Source organism: Tetrao urogallus, assembly GCF_951394365.1.
Source record: "Tetrao urogallus genome assembly, chromosome: 4".
Lineage (NCBI taxonomy): Eukaryota > Metazoa > Chordata > Aves > Galliformes > Phasianidae > Tetrao > Tetrao urogallus.
Window position 1 is genome coordinate 10,552,208 of NC_136817.1, and position 24,381 is coordinate 10,576,588.

At 37.3% G+C, this 24,381-nt stretch overlaps 1 protein-coding gene across 1 annotated transcript in view; it reads right to left on the bottom strand.

Moving 5' to 3' along the window:
* Positions 1–24,095, bottom strand: part of INPP4B (inositol polyphosphate-4-phosphatase type II B) — a gene marked incomplete at both ends in the record, with an annotated part of 164,772 nt that extends 140,677 nt beyond the window's left edge. The window contains 4 exons of the mRNA XM_079535101.1: positions 6,865–6,981; positions 8,766–8,884; positions 22,658–22,702; positions 24,005–24,095. Coding sequence (XP_079391227.1) covers positions 6,865–6,981; positions 8,766–8,884; positions 22,658–22,702; positions 24,005–24,095 — 372 coding nt within the window. The remainder of the gene's footprint in view (positions 1–6,864; positions 6,982–8,765; positions 8,885–22,657; positions 22,703–24,004) is intronic.
* Positions 24,096–24,381: the final 286 nt, after the last annotated feature.

Genomic DNA, 24,381 nt, shown 5'->3' on the forward strand with positions numbered 1-24,381 from the left:
AAGTGAAAACAAGGCATGAACATTTTTTGCTGTGATATAAAGAAAATTGCTTGTAATAGGAACTGTTCTAAAGCCTAAGTTACAAGGGGAAAATACATGCAGAAAACATGGAAAATTAAACAGGAGGAGCTCAAGTTTTGATTTTTCAAGTTGTTAAATACATCCACTTAAGGTAAAAACTGTTCTATATCAGTAAGAGAAGTGCGTATTTAACAGAATGTTTTCCAGGTAAATTACCTACCATAAATTAATCCAACAGGCACAATGAAGCTTTCTGAACTCAAAATAAGCTGTGGAGAGGTTTTCTCATTTAGATGAGACTCATTTAGACCCTGAAGCTAAGAAAAAGCACTACAATTGTTGCATACGTAATTACTTTAAGTAGCTACAACTATACAACTAATGGTAAACCAATGATATTTTCTTGAACATCAATTTCTCTTTCATATGATTTAGCATTTGCGCTGGTGTGGTGGGCTCAACTTACCATTCATCTGGCAAAAAGTACAGTCATCAGTAAGAACAGACAGACCCTAGCCTCTGGGCCATTCAAGCCACCTTGCACGGCTGCACTGAGTGTAAGGAAATCCTACATACTTGCAACATCTGGGCTGCCAGGAACCTGCTTCCCACTTCTCAAGGCCCCAGTACCCAATCTGACAGCAGCCCAGGCCAGTCTTCCTTGGGAGCTGAACATACAAAGTACTTACAGTAGAATGATATATTTGCAAGCTCTTGGGACAGTACTGCATAGATTTGAAGAATTGTATCTATACTACTGAAATCCTTACATAGTTTAAATCAATTCCACAGGAAAAGATTGTCATGTGTTTGATGTTACCCTTCATTTAAAATGAGAAATATCCAAGACATCCTTTACCAAAGAAATCAGCTGTTACTGTAAGCATTTCCCTGACAGGTGGTAGAAGTAGCATTAGATTGACTAAAGTAGGTTAAAAAAACTAAAGTGGAGAATCAAAACAGAGCAGACTGATACTTTCCTTAAATGCACAACAATGGCAAGAAGCTTGCTTCAATTAGAAATCTATGTATATATAAAAATTATATATAATATATATATAAAAAAGAATAAGGGGAAAGAAAAAGAAGAGGGGGATGCTTTTCAAGTGATGGACTTCTGCAAAACCAAAGCCCTCCCTCTGGATTTTCAAGGCACAACGAGTAGGTGAGGTTACAGACAGGCTTCACATTAAGTACACCTGCAACTTCCATGATCTTGACGCTTACCTTCCATTCTTTCAGAGATCCCTAAGATGTAAGAAACTTTCCTCCTTATACTCTCAACCACTTCAAAAGAAGGATTTTATTTCCATCTAAAGCCAAATGAAAGTAAGCAGTTTGAATTTCCCTTTATTTCCAGACTTCAGAAATTCTGAGAAAGACTGACAATTAATTCCTTAAGGTGCGCTCCACCTGCACATGGCCAGCAGAATGAAAACAGATCTCCCTTCATTATAACTCCAATAATGGCATTCGGTAAGAATATAAAGTTTGAGGCAAAAGAAAAATTGAATCACTCAAGTATACATTCATGAAAAAATTACTACATGATTTTGAAAAAAAACATGAATAAAGCATTATTACAAGTATTTCTGTGGTTAGGGCAGTGACACTGAGTAGCATTGGCTTATTAAAAAGAATGAGATAATATGAGTTTCTAATTTAATGCAATATTTCTGTACAAATCCTGCAGAGATGACAGTGAACAGAACTGAGAAAAGGAAACATTTGAAGTGCTTTTTCGTTAAACAAAGAGCACTTCTAAGATTTAGGTTTTAAGGAAAAAAAAGAAACCTAGCCTCAGAAGCTTCAGTGCTCACAAGAGCAAGGCATTAAGAGCACTGTGGTAGAGGCAGCATGCAGGTAGGTGATGTTTAAGCTTTTGCATTTATCCCTGTGTGTCAAAGAATATTAGGATGCTATAATCACAAAATAAACACGAGAGTTAGGCAAAGCAGACTAAGATAACAAAAGAGAATAAATAGAAGGCTTAAACCTATCTTGGGCTCACTCACAACACACCAGCAGAAGCAATCTCCAGAAGAGATCCTTCCCCACTGGTAGCCAACTCTTAAATAGGTCCAGGAGGGGTGCAGCCAGGCTCCCCCCCTTCCGGCACACAGGTGAGTTGCCTTCACCTGTGCTCCTCTGGCTGACTCAGTGCTCGCCTCAGGTGGTCAATCAGAGGTTCAGGCCCTGACTCAGCAGTTCCCATACACCCTGCTAATGCATTTCACACACTGCTCTGCAGTATCTTACTAATATTCAAGCCATCGGCCTCTTCAGCACAAATGGCAAACCGCTCCAAGCAGTGTGGTGGTTCTGTCATACAAATCAATTCCCACGAGGGAACTTGTAACAGTGTCACTTCAGATTTGGCTTAAAATTCAACTCAAAATGCCTCTTCTTCCAAGTCTTCATTTTCCACTTAACCCAGTGCAATTCTTCTTTAAAATGGTTACTTGCAGTACCAAGAAACACATACATCCAAAACTGTAGTATCAGAGTTGCTGTTTATATTTGGAATATCCCATGGATTCCAGCAATTATACCTACCCAAAGGAGACTGCATCAACCTGCCAGTATCATCTGCAAAGTCTCATGAAATTCGATACAATACAATTTAAAGCTTATTATCATCATGCTTCTGGATTCTATTTCCTCCTAAAGAAAAACGGAATTTGCAAGTATTGCTGCACAGACCAGACACACAAACTTGTCACAAGGCTTCTATCTCCTGCTTCCACAGCTTCTCCATGTCTGCATCAACAAGAGGCAGTTCGAATCACTGCACATCACACCAGGACATTGCATCAGTACATACCTTGAGACCTCACTGCAAATGCATCAACACAATTCCAATGTGTACAACAAGAAAATTTTCAACTCCACTCTAAAATCCACATATTGAGATATTAAGCTGTGTCAGTAACTGCATTAAATCAGATCAAATCAGATGCAGATGTGGAAACACTAGAATTGTTAAAAAAACAAGCAAATTAAAATCATAAATGCTACAGTGCTTGCCAACAAATAGCGTTCTATACAAAAAAAGCACAGAACGCTTGCTGCAAGACCCTTCTATTGTTCTAACAAGAATTAATCAGATTCTTCAGGTTGGATATATTTTGGGAAAATGTTTTTGCAGAAAGAGTGATCAAGTATAGGAACAGGCTGCCCACTGTGCCTGAAGGTGTTTGTGTGCGTCCATGAGGCCCTTTGGGATGCGGTTGGTGGGCATTGTGGTGATGGGCCGATAGTTCAACCAGATGACCTCAGAGGTCTTGACTGACCTTAATAATTCTTGAGTTCTATAAGACACAATTATACATATTAGCAGCACAGAATCAAAGACTGCTGCCTCCCAAATCAGTCACCAGGCATTCTCTCCTCTTAATATAAAAAGAGCTCATCTATTTTTTATCTTCTTCAGATCCACCATGCAGGAGTGTTACTTGACTTCCGCTATGCAGTATTTTTCAAGTTAACAAATCCTTCTCAGCATTACAACTTGACAGACTGAACTGGACAAACCTGCATGCTTATAGAAAAGCTAAAAATGGCATGCCTGTTCAACAGTCACACAGCAGTGATGTTTCAAAGAGCATCTGAGCCTCTAATTCCAGTTTTCCTGGATAATGGTTTAAAGAACAGGTGCAGCCCAAGCATTAAGACAAAACTCAAGTATCAGAAATTCCTGAAGACAGCAAAACTCCAGCCAGAAAAGCAATCTTGCCCATGGCAGGATGGAGAGAAGATCTTTCTGATGTAGAAACAGATGTCACTGTACATTTTTCAGAAGATGACACTACTCACCATTTTGTATGCTTGGCTTGACTGGATGTATTTGCATTATACTTACGATTGCTATTTACTTCTTGATTCCAGCTATATCCAAGTAAAGTAAGAATAGCATGATCTCTATTAGAAATTTCTTTTTACATGATTACTTGTAGTAACTAATCACCATTAGCTAGGAAGGCTAGCCAAAACAATAAAATTTCTATTTCTTTCCACTAAGAGTCACAACTACAGAAAACCTGATACAGCCAAGATATAATTACCAAGAATATCAGACAGACATGCATAAAACACAAAAAGTGCAGTAGAACATCCAGCGTGTCAAGCACAGTAAATGTGATACCAGCTGCACAGCACTTAAGCATAATTAAACTGCTCTTCTCATATAAATTCAAGTTAAATGACAGACAGAAAGAAGGTTATTTTAAAATCTTTTTTAGAAGAGCAGCATAAACAGAGTATGAGCACTGCCAAAAAAATATTCTGGTTGTTTCTCATTGGGGAGCATTCCTTTTCACTTTATCATTATCACCTGCCTGCACAAGCTGAGCAGCATCCAATTATTTTCACTTCACAGTAAAGATCCAATTGCTTTAAAATTAAGGCCAAGTCCTAACAATCCTCTGTTTGGGGCAGTAACACCCTGCTAAAGTTTAATTAATGCTTACAATTCACTTCTTAAACAAGTGTATTTCTGAACTGCAGAGTGATGAGCGATACCAGCTACTTTGAAATGGTTAACTAAAGTAAGAAGTCAAATAGCCTTGACATTGTGAGAGTCTTTTTACTGTGGCTTTTTGACCAATTCCCGCAACATATTCAGCAGCCACATCCAAGGTTTATTCTGCCATAAATGGATTACTTGCATGAGCTGGCAGCAAATCTGTCTAGTCTGGAAGCAGAGACTAGCATAGTACAGAAGACTCAAAAACCTTGGTTTCCCCTTCATCCCACCACATATATTACCTGTGCTGATGTTTGGAGAGATTGCAGGGATACATATGTTGCAGTCATGAACTGTCACAGCAGCTTTTATGATCTACAGAAGCCATCTTCATTGTAGCCTGGAAAATCCCCACAGTAAAACCACAACTCTTGGAACAGCTCACTGCCAAAGAGATGCACCTCACTACTTGGATCATGAAACAAGCATTGAGGTATGTAGTGCTGCAGCTACGCTGGTAATGCTATCAAGCTACCTCACTTTAAGTTGACTTTTAGGAATCCAGATCTATCTCCAGACTCAAAAACATCACCTGAACTAACAAGAAAGTACGACGGCTTCAAACTATAGCAAAGAAAGTCACTGCATTACTTGTATCCTGGCTAATATTCCAAAAACTGAATACGAAGTCTAAATATTGTCACACACGAAATATCAACCCGGATGGCCCACGGTCATTGACACATGTTGTAAGCAACATACCTCAAATTCAATCTTACATCTTGTTTTTTTTCTTACCTGCAGCCAGTTTTAAAACGGTAATATATTAAAACAATGCTAAGTGCCCATAAAACAGGTGGCATTAACATTTCCTAATTTAAAAAGAAAAACATTAAGTCTCCATAGACTTACAAGCTACATTGATGCGATTGTCTTGGATATACTCTAATCCTGTACTTAATTACACGGAACAGTTATAAAAAGTTCTTCAATGTTTCCAAATTATATTCATTCTCTAGGCTAGATCTTTCATATGCAGTTTTTCCTGTAGAAGAAGTACTATGTCGATTTCAAGATCTAACTAGAAGAAAACTAGAGGAATAGGTCTACGAATCTAGTTCACTTTTTTCTCCTTACAAATAGGTTATTTTTACCCATCGTGCTGTCTGTCACAATAGCTTATAAATTGGAAGGGATTATATCTGCAACATTGAAGAAAAAGCGGTTATGATTTTAAGCCCTGTAAGTCGTAACAAAAAATTAAAACATACTAATTCTGAAGTGTGCACATTCCCTTTTCCAGTTACTTTTTAAGAAACAAAAACAACTCTTACTATAGGCAGAAAGAAATCCATATTCTGTACACAAAATTACTTCACAAATTCCGATTAGAGAGCACAGTGGGGAGACAGAACCAATGTATTTACTAATGAAGATCTAAAAATCTAAGCAAATGTATCAACTTTTAACCTTACTCTACTCACGTAAGCAGTTCAAAGATAAAAGTTACATATTATGGCTTTAATTTCCTTCTTACGGATAATGAATGCACGTACAATCATGACATTAGCTTCTATGGTCTTCAATCACATCAGGAGCCAATTAAAGATACACAAAGAGCAATTTGGCTAATTAAAGACAGGTTTCAAGGTCTGTTTTCAATAACTAATTGAAACCTATCTGTCACAGAAGAAAAACACAACTCCCATAGGTCTTGCATAACGTACAGCTCTTCATGTCTGTCCTAAATCACCCAGAGTACATAACATGGCACTCAAGGCCTTTGTCTGACACTTAAATCGCTCATATTCCTAGTGATCTCCATACATCTTCTGAAGTAACTATTTGTCAGTGTAAGAAACTGACACTGTATCTAAAAATGCACAACACTGAAACCCAAACAATTCGCCCTTAGTGACAGACATGATCTTAAATCCTTGAAAACCAACACAAACTAGAGATGAGCAGCAGGCATCACTATGCAAGCGTTTAAAAGAAAAACGTAACCAACCCTCTCTATTTCCCACATCTTTTCAGTATAAAATAATATTTCCGAAAACTTACTTATGTTGCTATCCCAACCTATTCCCTACGTTCTCTGCTTTCAAAAAGTACATGAGAGTAACCTTACATTTTCCAGAAATATCTGCACTGATTCACGTAACCAATCCAACAAGTGCAAAGGGTCCATCTTAACTGCATGGTTTTCTCTCTTTTCTGTAATATGATAACTGAAATCAAGTATATCATGTATGAGCAAAGCCAATTCTACTTCATTTCAATTTTCTAAGCCGCAAGCCTGCTGAAAAAGGATGAAGAACAGCATGGTGGAAATCTAGTTCTCAGTAAGACTTAAGCAAAACAACCAAAATGCTCACCGTGTCTTGAGATTTATCTTTGACATCATAGACTGTGAGTTTTATTTTGGTCTCTTCATAGATGGGGTATTCCGGTGGGAATGTCACACCAGTCAGAAACAGTGGATCTCTTGTTCCCTGTGCAACACAAATATTCAGTAAGGTAACAGCTGTGCAACGTGTAGCACACCATTATGGATGCAGGCACAGAGACCACGGTCTCTTTAGCGGAACTTAGCTGTCTATCTCTCTCTGCTGTATAAAGCTCAGTGCTACAAGAAATGAGTAACAAACCACACAACTTTAAAACTCTGTCATACCAGAAAAGAATTTAAGCGCTTCTGAAGCCACCTATAAACATGCCAAACAGTTCAGCCTGCAGGCATCGGTATCTGGGCTAGTGATCTGTAGTAAAACATATCCTCCCTTCTCCTGTGATGTTTTTGTGAAGTATTTAGTTTCACATCACTTTAAATGAACTAAGAACTTAGGCAAAAATATTGAGATATCTTAGATAAATCGTAATGAAAAGTCTATGGAAACGCTACAGAAAATCTTCATATTACATTAAGGATGGTGACTTTTTTTTGCAGGGATTATAGTTTCTCTCTTTAGACAGTAATGCACTAAGACAATGTTTCTGTGCTTTGTAATTCCTTAACTCTTAACCATAACAACATCGTAATTCCCAAACTTACCAGACTAGCATTGTTAAATTTTCTGTTATGATTTAATATGATTTATATACTTATATATATATATATACTTAAATTATACATATACATATGATATATATATACTTTCACTTGCTGAAATTCTCTCCACCCATGACACCTCCTCCCCCAGAGCTTGACTATGAAGGAAGCTGAGAGCATTGACAACAATTTCAGAGAATTATTCATGCCCTCAAACATGTTCTATATCAAGACATTGCCTTAGGAAATGTACACACTTGTATTAAAAAAACAAACATCTATTACATGTACTTCATAACAGTGTCCCAGATTGTCTGCAATGAAACATCCCGATCAGATACAAGATAATTCAAGTAAGCAGTTTCAGGATGGTTGGTAGTTGTAACCACAGCAATTTAATTTAGTAATTGGGTCGAACTTTAAGATCACAAAGAGCTCATGAAATATTATCTATGTATTTAACTGTCAAAACAAGCCTTCGGTAAAGTAAATTCAGGTGTCTACTTTTACAATAAGACTTTTCTGTTCTCAATGAATCTTTGCAGTAAACAGCCAAGTGAATAAGTATGCTATATACCTACACTGACCGTTCAGATTTAATTAATTTTATATATAATTGATGTCTGTTGTTACTGATGCTAATGCTTACAGTACAAAACGAAAATGAGCAAAGCTGCCTCAGACTTTTGCTCCAACACATCACATACATGATAGTAACTTCTGCCATGTCTGTGTGTTCATATACTTTCTCTTCATCACACAAATAGGCTAATATTTTTCACACTGCAAAAATATCAACTTCCCTATAGAAAAAAGAAAACCATAAAGTGTAACTGACTATATAACATGCCTCCATTCTTCGGTAATTCAAAAGTACTTTCCAAACTTGCTGTACTCTGAGTTTACCTTTATTTACATAGCCTTGCTCTTTCATGAGAGCAACTATTCACTTTTTCAGTCTAGACCAACGTCTAAATAACTGGAGTATTCTGTAAGTTTTTGCTTGGAAAAAATAGAGCTTTCATAAAAAGGCACGTTCATTACTGTTTGTCCTGGTTAAATGCCAAGAACTACAGAGCGCTCTTAGGTATGCTTTGCTAACAGCCAGTGTGTGCTTCCTTACCTAAGACTGTGCACTAAATCATTTCGTTTCTTACTCGCTTTCCAAGGAAACAACAGAAAAAGGACAATTAGCTAACATGTTAATTGAATAAGGAAGACACTCACCTCCACGATTTCAGTGCTTGAATACCTCGTCAAAACGTGCTCTGCTGGATGTACCACTGAGACTTGTATAAACGTATTCAGCTTCCGATCACGGGTAGCAGCCACTAGATCCTTGCATGCTGGAGACAGTACGAAAGAAAAATAAAACACTCGAATGAAAACTCTGGGAAAACTCCGCCACAGGCACAGGACAAAGCAGACTACACTCCAGCTCCAGCTCAAATCTCCAGAGACAAGCCGATTTAACAGAGGAAGTCTCTTGGAAGTAGCTTACAGAAATAGGAAGTCACATGCTGCAGAACTGAACTGAGATTTCGTTTCCACTAAAAATACTTGCAGCTTCTGCAAAGCTCCCTACCAGAGGCTCACCGGCCCCAGAACACACACGAGCGCACGCGTACCCTCACACTCGCACACTTTGGGATAGCGGGCAATTTCACATAAACATTCATGCGATTTGCCATGAAACCTCTCTCAGCAGCATAACTTCATTTATTTTCTGAGAGTTTTCTAGTATATGCACACTTAAAAGACATTCTAAGCCAGTTAAACGCCATCAGTGATCAGACTGATTCACATCGTCTGATGTCACATTACAAGCTTTTTAGTAAAACTCATAATAAAAATACATAATTAAAATCAGACAGCAAAACATACAACTCTTGTCATTGACTGGCACGTACATGAGAATAACAACTGATTTCTGGCTACTTTAGACCATTATTAGAACTCATTTTACTTGAGAAAATATCACAAGGAAATCCGTTCTTGTTTAATAATTCATTTTTAACTTGTGCTTATGTGATATGGATGACAAAATTAATTTTTTATACTAAAATACTTCAAGCTTTCTGACAAAGAAAAAAAGCAACAAGAAAAGGACAACAAAAAGGAGCAGGAGAGAAATAAAATCACCATTAGCTGCGCTGCAGATAGGACACGTACCGATATGGCATACACCGGCTCCAAGTTAAAAGCCATCCACCTTACATTCAGTAGGAACACGCAACAGAGAATACTAAAATAGGATCTATCCAGTATTTTTTGCAGTTCATTGAGCAACACTGGAATCCTAGAATTCAGAGGCAGGAAAAGAAAAGCCTACCATTTCATAGAGATTAATTGTTAAGAAAGAGCTGGGGACATTTTATGGAGGTCAGTGCCAAACAGGGGCTTCCTCAAGTTCAGCTGACCTTTAATTTTCTAAAGGTGAGTCAAATTATCCTCGCAGCAAGCAAACCTGGTCTTATGAGAAAGCAAGGAAAACTCTGATAGACACAAAAGGCCAGCTCAGCTTGGTTTTTTACCTTTTTTCCTTCAGGCTTGCAGCTGCCACTTGAGGATTAAGGAAAACAAAAATGAACCATCCAGCCTTTTGTTAATAGTTTTCAATAAGGGTTACATGAACAAGGAAATAATTAAAACTAACCTTCATAGAATACTTTGGAGTTTCTTTTAACGCCCAAGTTTTCAATGAAATCTCACTGTTAAGCCTGAAACTGACCTTACCATCATTTGGTGGTAAAAATAGAATAGGTTTGCGCATGGATGGAGTCCTTATGAATCAGCGCCAGACTTCAACAGCAAGTTGCCAGCAAATCTTTACTTCTAAGGCTCGCTACATTACTGAAGTTACCCTCAATACCTGATTGTATCTGAAGAACTATTTTATTGATTTTACAGACAAGTATTTAACTAACTACAGTAGGTTAGGCAGACACACGTCTATTCGAACTGTATCATCTCCACAGGTGATCACAAAACTCTGATTAAAAAAAGTAACAGCAACAGCAACTGACATTAGGATGATGTCAGGATCACAGATACAGCCGTTTTCACCTGAAATTCTAATTTTCCACCTCTACCCAATCCTTAAATCCCTGTTTTACTCTATGATTTCATTTTAAGAATACAGCACACAAAAATGCTCTTTCAAAGTAACATTCAGTGTAAACGTTCTCCTCAGGAATCTGGAAAACTAACTATCAGAGTCAAATTTTTCACAACCATCACAAAGGAAGGGTGGCCAGCTCAATTCTATAGACCTCCAGAGATGACAGGCAAACAAGAGAAACTCTGGAAAAGTAAAATAAAATGAAATAAAATAAAATAAAAATAAAAAAAAAACCAAAATATTCAGCTTCCGGCAAAGAATCCTACATCTAAGCTCTTATAAGTAGTACTACCACGTCCTGAATGGAGGTAAATCCCTCAGTTACTACCAGTTTGATATACATGCAGGACAGAGCAAATACATTATGAAGATGCAATGAAGTCTTTTATCAGCTAATGTCACAAGTTTTTATCCCACTGATACATCTCAAGCAATAGGTACAAGAGCGCACTAAGTGGCCACTGCCATGGTGAGCATAGGAGACCATTGATTTTTTAGAAGAAAACCCAATCACTAGATACTTTTTTCTTTTTAAAGCAGCAGCCTAGCAAGATGATGTTGAATTTTGCTGGGTGGAGTTGACTGAAAATAACTGATCTGCATAACTCCAATATGGAAGGTCCAGCAGGAAGTATCAGAAGACTCTGGGAGCATCCAGAGAAGGACAAGAAAAAAACAAAAAATCAACTATTTCAAGACAAAATTATTTGTATCTACTGTGACACTGGGTCACTGCCATTCACTACTAAAACTTCAGTCACAGAAGATACTGAATAAATTGTCACTAGAAGAGAAGAGTTGCAGTGAGCTGAAATTTGTCTGTCTCGACCGGAACACATCATCACGCCCCTTAGAAATGGCCCAACTAACACATTTTAAGTAACTTTTCACAAAAGAATGAGGTAAGTTTTTTTATATCGTATCCAGTCTGGCCAGCTCCACAGCCCCACACTGAAATAAAGTCCTTTTAACTACCAAAACCTCTGAAAATGTTTGGACTTTCCAAAGAAAGACTCTTTGGACAAGGTGAAACATTACATAGATATGCAGTGAGGTACTGGATGTACAACCTGTGTTTAAATGCAACTGTTGAGCATCACTGACATGTTAATCAAAACCTGATGAAAAAGCAAACATGAAATGAATAATAAGGCTATTTTTCTAAGACGGTGAAAGCAGGTAACATTACACGAATGTACTCCACATTACAACCATTCAAACAGATTGTATACACACTACTTCTCAATATTTCACTATTCTGGAAATAATTTTGCAAAAATCCCAAATCAAAACTCAGTGAACTGAAGTGACAGCTCTTATTTACATGCCTGAAATATAAGAATCTACTCATTGTGACCGCTGACTCAGTGAGTAAATGCCTGAATCATCCACTGCCCTGGCGATCACATCTCTGCTAAGCATACTAGTGTACAACGAATGTTTAAGGAAGAACTGCAGTAGGAATAATTCATGCTTTTAAATCAACAAAGAAAAAGTTAAAATGGCAAAAGGAACTATTCTTCCGTGTAGTAAGCAAAGAAAATAAAAGAAAGATAACAAAGGAACCACTATCTGAAAAGCAAGACAAAGAGCTGAACGGAAAGAATGCCATAGAATATATTTTCAATATATTGTAGTTGTGTATTTTGCAAAATGTCATGGCCTATGTATGAACTGTCTTAACATTTAAAATGCCTCAAATCACGAAATGCCTTAAGTTATCATTTAACATTTTCTAAGTGATAAAAGTGAAGAACTGTTTCCATGTCATTGCTGTAGCTGTTAACAGAGCAACATTATTCATGAACCACAGTAAATAAATACTTCTCTTTTAGTTGTGCCCATACATTGTTGTACACATTGCAGTACCAGTACTTCGCATATAAGCTCTGTGTGCAGTAAGTATAAGCTGTATGAGTAAACATTTGATTCTTGAGTTTTGCCATGTGCAACATTCTAGTGTTCTCTGCTCTGCACAAACATGCAGGCTGTGATCTTCATCTTTGTGTGCACTTACACACAATGTCAGCAAAATAAAATGCCTTATTACTGTTTGCTCGTAACTGGGCTATGCTGTAATACAGTAGCAACTTGATTCACATTTTCAGAGTCACAGAAATAAAGTAGTCTGGAAATTCGTCATCTGAAGTTACAGTTCAGACGAGCTGCTCAACACCGCTCCAACCACTGAAACCTATGAATCTGGAAGAAATTAATCTGGTAGAGAAATGGGGAGAATGCAGTACCTCCCTGAGCTGTGAAAGCTCCAGCAGCTGGAAGAAACTAGGTGGGCATAAAGAATGAAAGACATTCTCTGCTCCAATTTCCAAGTCGTATAAGGCAGGAAGCCAAGGACTATACCAAGAATTCGGAAATGGCATTGACATTGCCATGGTTATCCATTTTTGTTAGCATATAGTATGAAATAACAGAACACTGGTGAACGTTTTATCAGTCTAGGGATTCACACAGCTTGTGTATCAGCCCACACGGTAATTTATGAGGTAGCCTTTCCTCTAACCAGTGACAGAAACAACACAATTCCCCCGTAACTTCTCTTTCCATTTTCCACACCTAGATAGATTCCAAAGGGCCGGCAAGGGACAGTAATTAAACTAAACAACATCCCTGTTTTCTCCAGAGCTCCTTATTTTGTAAGCACTCCCAATAGAAAATCAGAAGTATCTGAAGTAAAGAGACATGGAAGAAGCTCATCTCTCATACACATAAGTATTTACATGAACACACTGTTCAACTTTTTTCATTTCATTGGCATTACAGCTGCATTATCATCCCAAAGCAACATAGTTTATTAATAATAATGTACAGTCTGTCTTGACAAGTCTGTCAAGACTAATTAACGGAGGTACAGATATTCCTTAGTCTGCAAAAGGATATATTTAATAAGAACACTACATTTAGACCTGCGTTATATGCAGAACATTAAGCAGTACTTTCTGTTGTTGTTTTGTTTTGTTTTGCTGTTTTGTTTTGTTTTTTTTACCTCTGCCCTGAGAGTGGAGGAAGGGAAGAAAGCACGCAAAGTCACTGCTTCTGCCTTGCCTTCACTGGGCACTGCTAACCAAGACTGCTGAAAACAAGACCTTCATCCAGGAACACAAAGGCCCAGGAATAGTCCAACTTTGGAACACGCAGGACAACTTTGGGCACATGCTTGACCTTAGGAGCATAATAAAGGGAACTAAAAGAGAGAACAGCAGAGAGAGATGTGTCCTCTATGTGGCAAAACATGCCTGAAAGCAACCAAGCTAAGTGTTGGAGGACTGGTATTAGTCCAGAATGGTGTTTATGAGCAGCTTCCCAAATAGAGTCTCATAATAAACCGTTACCTAGGGATTAGAAAGAGCAGACTCCTGCACTGGAAAGAAGTTCCTTCCACAGCAGCTTCCAGTTGTGAACTCCCAGTAAAATCCACAGTACAACACTGAGTACTAGGAAAAGAATGTGTATAGAAGACTGTGTTTATACCATGCATACAAGTAAGTCAAGCTCCACCAATTTCTTCGTAATTACAGCTCTAAGATCACAGCTCCCATATCTGGGGATGAGAGATTCATACGAAAGTACAAATACATCTCTCTTCTCTAGAATGTACAGCTGGTTGCTAAAGCAACCTAGTTGTGTCAGGAGGAAATGCACATATGTAATACAGTTAAATATTCCTCAGGGATGCTTATAATTAACAGTGGGAAGAATTATTCTTTTTTAACCAACCAACCAAAGAAAAGATGAGGAAAGTCCTACTGCACAAAACAAAGATCTCCATCACATTTCCACAAACACAGGTTTGAAAAAAAATAAAATCGATGTTGACACTCACTGCAACTAATGTGTCAGTATACTGAGCAAAAATATTTAAATCATTACCCACCTAATTCACAGATAAAATAGTACAGTTACTTAGTAAACACTCAAAGACGACAGAAGCATGGTCTGTTGGTTAGTGGGGAGTTGGGATACGTGATCACGCCCAGGAGTGCTGAATTTTAAAACAAGCTCTGCCAACTCCAGGTTTTGCAGAACTAGAGAAATTTCAGTTCGTTGCATATTTTGTTTTACTCAAAGCCTAACGCTGGACTAGAGCATTAAGTACAGGACTTCGAAATAGTCTTTTCCCTTCTCTAATAAAGTAAAATAAATGCAAAGTTCTAAAGCGTAGATTTGCTCTGCCATTACCAGGAGCAATAATAGGCATTTCCTGAGTGGGGGTTTCAGTTTTTTGAATATGCGAGAGCAGACCTTTCTCACACTGCTTCCCTGCCATTCAGCCTAGACAACTCCAGTTATTTATAGAGCTTAAGCATGATAGATTCAAGAGGGACAGGAAACTGGCTGACTGGATCAACACACAGCTCAGAGGCATTGTATTTGCAGTGCTGAAATGAGTATAACAGTGCTTGGGTTAACCCTCATTCTGTACAACTGATATTTGAGCAGGGCAGTTAACCCAGGACTAACTTGTTAGATGATCTGCTCCCTGTATGGTCATCGCTCACATCACATTCCAGCCTTATTGCAATCTAGCACCATTTACAAGCGTGGTTAAGATGTCCATCACCTCTGTCTTCTCTTAAGCTATACACTGGCATCAAGGTCACAGAAGTGTGCTTCTGGCATTAAGTCGTGAAACAGATGACAAAATGTTACGGAACAGTATTTTTAGAATTCTTTAACTTTTTAATCTCGTACATTTTGAAACTATCATACATACAGTATATCATACTTTGTTATACAAAAAGTAATCCTTTCCTCAAAGTTTACATTTCTTTAGGGAGCACACTGTGCATAATTGTACAAAGAGCTCTCTTATTCTCATGTTCTGTAGCAGTTGCTGGACAGCAAAGCACAGCTTTTGCTGTTTTACATTTTCAGTTATTGAGTTTACCTTCAATCCAAAATTATCCTGATCGTGGCACAACCTATTAATGCTATTTATGCTTTGCCCTGAAAGTGCCTTCATTCTCTGGAGAGCGCAATGAGAAAGGGAAAGAAGGAAAATGCCCAGCAGCCTAAATCAAAACTGCTATACATAACACATTACAAAATATATTCCTATCGAAGTGTGTTTTGATATGAATCTGCTGCTGTTCTACGGATCTAATTTATTTTGGCATTGTTGGCATTTTAGAATGCCACAGAAAGGTTTAAATGTCGTGGAAACAGAGCTAAATATCACTTCTCCCTTCACATTTTCCCAATATTTTCATAGCCAGTTTCTAATAAATATGATAATTTGCTGTAATTTCCACTTTCCCCACTATCCTATAAACAGAGAGGCTACAGGTTTAAGTTCCAAAAGAAGAATTAGGAGAGTAGCAAACAGCACGAAGCCTTCCTTTTTTCTTTTAACTATGCATTCCTTTACACTGTAAGCTCACAGCAAGTATATAGAACTTACAGACTATAAATATAATATATACTCTTCATTTTAAATTTTTTCCATGCCTTCAGAAATAAATTCACGAAAAATATTAGCAATATTACCACAAGACAAAAAGAAACAAGCTCCAAGTCTGTTGCAGTTTTCAGTCTGCCACATCTTTTCTTGTTATAGCAGCATACAGTGCTTACTTTGACATAAGCATTTATGTAACACAGTGCTGTACAGGTTACCAAATCCAACATAACGTAGTTTTGATCCTTACTGCACAGTATTACTTTACAATTCTCTAGAGCAATCTTTTAACCCAATATGTAAAGAAAATGCAGCTGCTCTTTAGCTTTACTTTTTTTTTCATGAATATTTTTATTACACACATTCAGAACTGCTGAAGAAAAAAGTTTGCTTTTGATAAGACAAAAAACTCAGCAACACAGAGTCCAGCAACTGCTAGCCAACTATGTGGTCATAGCCCTGTTGTCCACAAGAACCTGCTAGTGAATGCCACTATTTCTTCTTCAATTAATAATGTAGAAAGAAACAAGAGTTTAAGGGCTAAAACAAATCATCATGTATTGCTCTAGAGTGATCATCTGGTGAATCTGACATTAACATGGAGAATTAAGTATTGCTTCTCTTAATCTCAACTGTAGCAGATTCAGATCTCGGTTCAAAATGCTGCTAGTTTTAAACCCAGTTCAATTACCATCGTTACAGTCAAAAACCTTCATCTTTCCAGATGTTAGCCATTCTTGTCCTTGAAGACCAAATTCTTCCGAATTCATGAAAATACAATTCTGTACTCATCCAAACCCTGTAAAATATACTTTCAATGCAACATGAAGGTTTTTACATCATGCTCTCAGCTCCAACACTTGTTTTCAGAATTTAAACAACATTCCACAAATTGTTCAAGTTTTTTTTTTTTTAATTTAGTTCTATTTTATTTCAGTTTTATATTCCGCACAGCTGGAAAGAACTACACCAAAAATAAGATCAACTACAAAAACTGAAGTGTCCATAGCAGTATTCAAAATTTCATTATCAACAGAAGATATGGGCAAAATAATAAAGAGTATAAGTTACTTAGTATGTTCTCAGTGAATTCCTCCCAAGGACCTCACAGTAAGTGAGACTGCTTGTAATGTGCACAGCACCATGCTGCATCCAATACCACACAGAATTGTGCAGTGCTTCTAATAGAATTTCGTTCATTCACAGCCTACAGGGGAGCTTCATTTTCAAGTCAAACCTCACTGTAGGACATGTATTCCAAAAATAAATACATCTATACCTAATACGTTCAAAAAGAGGATGACTTCAGTTTTCTATTAATTAGATGTTTTTCTTTTTTACACAGCTTCTGATCCCTCATAGGAGGATTAAAAAAAGTAAGTCCACTGGAGACGTTTGATAACATTACTGCAATTATTTCTATAGGCATATTTAGAAATGTATTTAACAACAGTCATTTGAGACAAACGTTCAGTAAACACAGTACATTACTTTTAAACAACTTCAAGTCAAGAGATTACGCTCTAAGCTACCTCACAATGTTTCTGTTATTCTACTGGCCTAGCAAAACAGAACTGTTTCACATCTGTTTAATCATTACTATTTTGCACAAGAGGCATGAATCTATAAAAGGACTGCTGTAAACTGCAAGTCATTTCTTTGTTTGTTGTCCCCAAATATTTTTTGTCCCCAAAATATCCAAGTCCGTTTGGCATTATAAGGTGACTAACATCCCGCAGAAGAGCGGACAACAAGGCAACCTGCAGAGAATGCTTTAAGTGTTTTGCAGACCGAGCTAGAAGACCAACTGCAGGATGCGCCAGGAAGAAGTCAAGAGTCAGCTCACAAAAAGGCAGATACCTACAAGTGGATTTTTAACAGAGTACTTCACACATCTGCTATTTAGTTCTGGAGATACTTAAAGGTATTTAAGCTCTCAACTGCAAGAGGTTCTCACATACACAAAGGTCAATTTCTGGGTACGTCTCAATCAACCTAGCTTGAACAATGCTGAGCAGCAATGCCTCTACCTCCGGCCCTGTCAAGACTTGCAAACCACTCACCTTTCCTCACAGTCCTGGGCTGGCAGGAGGTGACAGGACACAGCTGCTAGTCCATGCTCTGCAGAAAACATCAATGCTTTTTGCCTTCACAACAGACCCAGCAGGAAGGCTGAAGCAGAAATGATGCCAGTACCCCTTAGAATTCAGTTAAGCACTGGACCAAAAAAAGGTCAGATGCGGTTGGATCCAGGTTTATCACTCTGTTCATCACTAGCTTAGCAGCTACGAAACACAAAGTTACTAAATGCATATAAGCAGACATTCAAATCATCCTCTTGAAATCATCCCACCTTGATCAAGCACCGAAAAGAAACCCCTGCACCTCAAAAAAGGTGAAGAGTTACTAGCAGCAGGGATAGAGGGGACAAAAGAATGTGAAAGGTAATTTCTGTATTTCACATTAAAATTGTCACTGAAATTGGAACAAGGATACAGTCATCATCCTTCAATCAGACTTCAGAACTCAGACCCACCCACATGGTAAAGCACACTAATAATTAAACTGTCAACCTCAACTTGTCTCTCAGCCAAGCTCGTCCTTAACTCTTTCACAACAGAAAAAGGGGAAAGTTTTAACTCAGGATGAAAAGGGTCCATTTGAATTTTACTTCCGGCCAGTGCTATTCAGGAACCATTTTCTGCTCTACGTTTACATTTTACAAGCATTTGTGTTATTAAGTCTGCCCTACGAATATACAGAAATAAATCAACCTTCACATGCAAATGTGCAGAAGAAACATTAGAAATGCATTAACCAGATATTATTTCAGGCAATCAAAATTTTTTTTTTTTCAGTTTTGCTCAGCTCTGTCTGCTTCCAACTTGCGCCTTGCCCAAGAATCCTCACTGCCTCCCCGTCTCCCTCCAGGTATTGATACACATTATCAACTGTGTCTAACTTTGCCAGGCTGAACAAGAGTCCTAGCTCTTTCAGCCTCTCCTCATATGCTCCAAGTTCCTTAATCATAAACGTTACTTTTCGCTTCCTAAATGACTTTGTCCAATTATTCTAACATAAAATCTATTTCTTACACCTGCACAGCAGACCTTCCAAAACCACATGGGGTATTGGACAGCTGGAAAAACTAACACTTCAGCTACTGAAACATACACACAAAAAAAAGACCCTTAAGTAATCTTTGCTGTATGTACTACTTCTTGTTAAATGTAAGTTAAAAATTAAAGCAAAATTAAGAGACTTTGTTGTTTGATGAAAACAGCCCTTTTAACAGGTGAAAAAATAGTTTTATAGAATTTATTGAAGTGAAGCTTATTCTTAGTAATAAACACTATGGACTAGATTAACATGTACAATTCAAAATATTCTGCAGACACTTTAGGTCTACTCAGTCTGTTTGACAAGGACAGCGTGTTTAAAAAAAAAAAAATCAGTTATTTTCCTAGACAAAAAGTCAGGTTCCTGGGAAATAGGGAAAGGCTGGAAGACAACAGTAGTGCCACGATATCATCTATAACTTGTTGTAGGTAAGGGAGTCTTACCGAGATTTCTGTAAGAACAAAGGAATACTTTAGCTTGAGCTGGCTTGTTGCTCTATGTGTATAAACATCTGCCAAACAAATGATTCTCAGTAAGAGTCTCCTTCATCCAGACAAGCTTCCTAGAACCACAAATCGCTTGCGGTCGTATCATTCACTGCGTATCAGTTAAGCACAAGGCCATCAGGTCATGTAAGAGCTGTACCTGCAGCTCTGTTGGTCATGCAAGGGGAGACTGCCCGCCTCATCCAGAAAGATGTCGTCACAAATGTTCTTTCACTAGAGAACTCTCTAGGTAAGGTAAAACATCATCTTCCCTCTGCAGCTCAGTCATTCAATCATACATGTCTTTCCCACTCATGCTATTCCATCATTCTGGCAACCGAAAGATTAAATGTGTAATAGGCCACACACATGCACACCCCCACCCTCCAAAATCAAGGCTCAATTCACGAGATGTAAGAGGTCTACATCAAAGTCGCTATTAAAGAGTCACTTCAGAGAATGGGGTTCAAAAACTGAATTGAAAGAGTACACAGGCAAAAAAAAAAGAAGAAAATATGCAAAGTAGGTGATGTATTTTGGAGAAAAGGCAGGAAGATAAAAATAATGAGCAAAAAAGAGCAGTGGTGCGTGTGCTGAAAATAACTTCTCTTTAAGTTAATGATCCTTAATTCTACATTCCAATGAACTAGTTTCAAAATACCCTGGAAACACAAGTTTTCAGTTATGTCAGAATAATTTAAAAGTTTACGTTATGTTCACTGAAATGCCTAATACTTCAGAAAGCAAGCATTAAGCTCATAAAAGTAAGTAACCAATTAAGGTAGCTACTGCATTGGGTTTTTTTTTTTGTTTTTTTTTTTTTAATACCTAAGTAACAACACACTCAGTTTTGATATACTCAAATGTCTACCTATATCAACAAATTCTTCATTAACTCTGAAACTCTTCCTCCAAGTAACTCTCAGTAACACTTATAAATTACCATTAAGGTTTCTGATTGCTTTGAGTATTCTAGCTCAGGATCTGGAATCGGTTCAGGCAAAGCAGGGTGAGTACCCTCATCAGTAAGAATTAGGGTAGATTAACCCATGCTTAGTCTGATCTCCTGTAGTTAGTCAGCTTCCAGTCATCCTCATCAGGGACTGAGTTCATACTCAACCTCCCAGAAAACTTCACATCTTTTAACAGATACATAAAACTTCCCCTTTGAAATTTTAGATAGAAAAGAATCTGAAAAAACAGGAATCGTCATTTATGAAGCCAACAAAAAAAGCATGAGGTAGACCAAAATCACCACTTTCAGTATCAAGAAGAAATGGAGTTTACTGAAAAGACTAGCTATTTTAAGATTTCAAAAGGGAATACTATTAGCTTCATTTTCCCATGGTGTATGAACGCATTGATTTGATTCATTTCAGAATTCGAACATTCCTAACAGAAGTTTATCCCATTATCTGCTGCATCACTTGAGAACTAAGTTGATTAAACCCCGTCTCTCAATATGGTTATGTTCCATAAAAACCTTTCAAGTGTTAAATAGCTTTTCAAATTCAGGTATGTACAACTTCTAAGTGGTTTAGCCACAGCTATTCAAAATTAGTCTCTAGACGCATTTATATCAAAACAGTCACAACCTTTATTCTGATTTAAAAGAAACTGCTTTTCTTAGTCACAGCCCTTATTGGTACACATAAGTATTTACAAGATCATCATCTACTTTTCCCTGGTAGATCAAAGGAACAAAAATGCTTGAAAGCAAAAGAGTCCAGAAACAAGAGGGATTTACATTACGCAGAGGTTAAGAACACTACCTGAAACATCCTCATCGTTTAAATGACTCATATTAGGAAGTTAGCTGTTTCCCATCATTCTGGAATATGCTGCATCATCATGATCGACCCAGTATTCCTGGTTCATCACATACTCTGACCCACTTTTCAAAGCAAATAAATATCACTGCACTTAAGCTCACCATGGTGAGTAACTGTCACATAGCAAGCTGCTAAACAGAACTTTAATCTTTATAACATGCACAGAAATTAAATTTACCCATGCCCTACGTGCTTACTGAACATCATTAAGAACCAAGGCATGCCAACAAACTGCAAGCATCTCCATGACCACTCCTGTGAACAATTACCTCTAACAAACATAAAAACTAAGTCGATAACGCAGCAAAAATGACTCATACTACACTGCTATATAATGGGTTGACAAACAAGACATTGTCATACAGAGAACAGGTATCTACCTATGTACGTTTATTTCTCTACTTAGATTCTACATCTCTCTAATATACAGAGAATTCATACGAATTTAAGTCAACAGAAAAATTTGAAGTATGAAATATTTTCTGTATTATGTAAGAAAGCGATCGTTCTCCTTATATAATATTTGTATTTTTTTGTTACATAATGCAAATGTCATACAAGGCAAATTTTTCAAATAGCAAGCAGCCAGAACACTAGTTGAATAGCTTCCCAACTTCCACTACTGAGGATTTTTTGAGCCTTGCATATTCAGTGATACAATTAGCACAGACTGATATTTAAAGATTGTGACAGAATGAGGCAATGCAAATTAAGACAACTCCTACCCTATATGGATAGAAGGATAGATTACTGAATTTATTTTTTAAGTATTTTTTTTTTGAGAGAATACAGATGGTTTAATTTAGTGAATACTGTAAGCTCGCAAGCCAAGCTGACACAATGCATTATGCGAGAGTGGGAGGAAGGGGTGAAACACAAAGGACAAATAGAGAATGTTGTAACTGTCAGGTGGAATGGGACAACCTTATATATATATTCAGTTATTTCGATGAATTAAGAACATAAAGCCAGGATTTTAAAGGCACGTGCACAGGCAGATCTCCTGTCTAAATGAAGTACAGCTATTATATTTACTTATTTTTCTACAGATTACATGTAATACTATGTAACATTACACACACAAATTCTTCACACATGCATACAGATACACAGTGCAACTCCAAGAATACAAAACTCTATCTTACCAAGACTGAACTCCAGCTTTGGCTCATTTGCAATTCTCAGAATACCTTTTAAAGTTGAGGAAAAAGTAAAAAATGGTTAGAAATAATTTGATTTACATACCTTCCTTTTTTGCCTATGTGTGGTTGTGTTTGTGTTGTGTTTTTTTTTTTAGTAGTCTAAAAGTTTCACATGCCTAACTCATGCCACACCAAATACCTGCCATGATGAGTGGAGTAACACTTCACATTAACAACCTCAATGAAAGTTATCTTTGCATGAAGTATTTGTCCAAAAAAAAAAAAAAAAAAAGATGACATATTTCTTTGTAAATATGTCTTTTTGTAAAGGTGATTTTTCCTTTGCAGGATGGTTAAATTATATTTGGTTGTTCAACCTCTGCAGGAAGTAATTGGATCCTAACTACAGTATTGATTGAACTCATAAAAATGTAACTGTCTTACACAGACATTTGTGTATTGTCTCACTGTCATCATCAAAGGATCATATGTTGCATTCACAAATACTGGACAAATTGGTCAGATTTGGAAGAACCAGGATGTTACATAAAATGTAAGGGAGAATCTTGCTGCAATTTTAAAAACAAAATAACAACGTTGTAGAATAGGTCTTACGCCATACTGTTATCACTAATGCAACTAATCGTTCACGCCTTTGCACAAAAAATTATAGCTGCAAAGCGTAGAAAGGCCTTGGTCGGTAAGAAATAACAAGTAAGATCCTATATTTATTTTAAAATAGAATTGCATTAAAATATCTGATAACAAATTTTTCTGAGTTCAACTTCATCACCAGCACATCCAGCATACTGGAACACTTTTATCACTATGCTGGATACAAACTTAATTGGTTGATCAGTCACTTGATACAACTGAAATCCAGCACATAGCAGTACAACACGGTTGAGGCACTGTGAATCAAAAATGGCTCAAAATAAGGCTAGATGCTTTCAAACCCCAAAGTGCTTTTATATCTCTTCTGACTCCAATTTAAATATCGCTAAAGCTTAGAGTTAACAAAATTATCAGATTATGTCTTATAACAAGCCCACATGTTCACATCAGACAGAAGAATAGAATTTAACTTTCATGAAGAAAATTTATCAGAGAAAAATACCAGAAACATAGTAACTACTTATCTGTTTCTGTGAAGATTATCTGAATAACTGAAAATGTAACAGGTAATGACAGTTAAAGATAACCTTTATCAGTTTGCTCCTTCTACAATTGCACCTTGTCAACCAACAAATTAAACAGCATTATGTACACTGTTTGAGACATTACCCGTACTACTACAAATTCTGGTGCATTTTTACCGTACCACTCAATAAAATGAGAATATACACTTACTCGTAAGCTGTGGCTCTCCTAGACTGTCTATTTGTGATGAAGGGAGAAACTGCTGTGCTTCATCTGATGTTCTCTCCTCTTTGATCTCCATGATCAACCTCCAGAGCTGATGAATTTTATTCCTCAAACTTTGAGTTTGCCGCCTCTCCCAGTGCCACAGCCCAAGATTCACAATCTGCTTTTGATGCAGCTTCACGGTAAAGATCTGGTTCTCCACTCTGAAATTCAGCTATCAGAAAACATTAACACTGTTTTTAGCAACTCTTTCTCAGACAAGGGATCAAAACAAAATTGATACCAAGCACCGTTTAAAGCACTCCATTTCTTCTACATCATGGACCCAGGCACCCCATTTACCTCTTGAATCAAACCCCGAT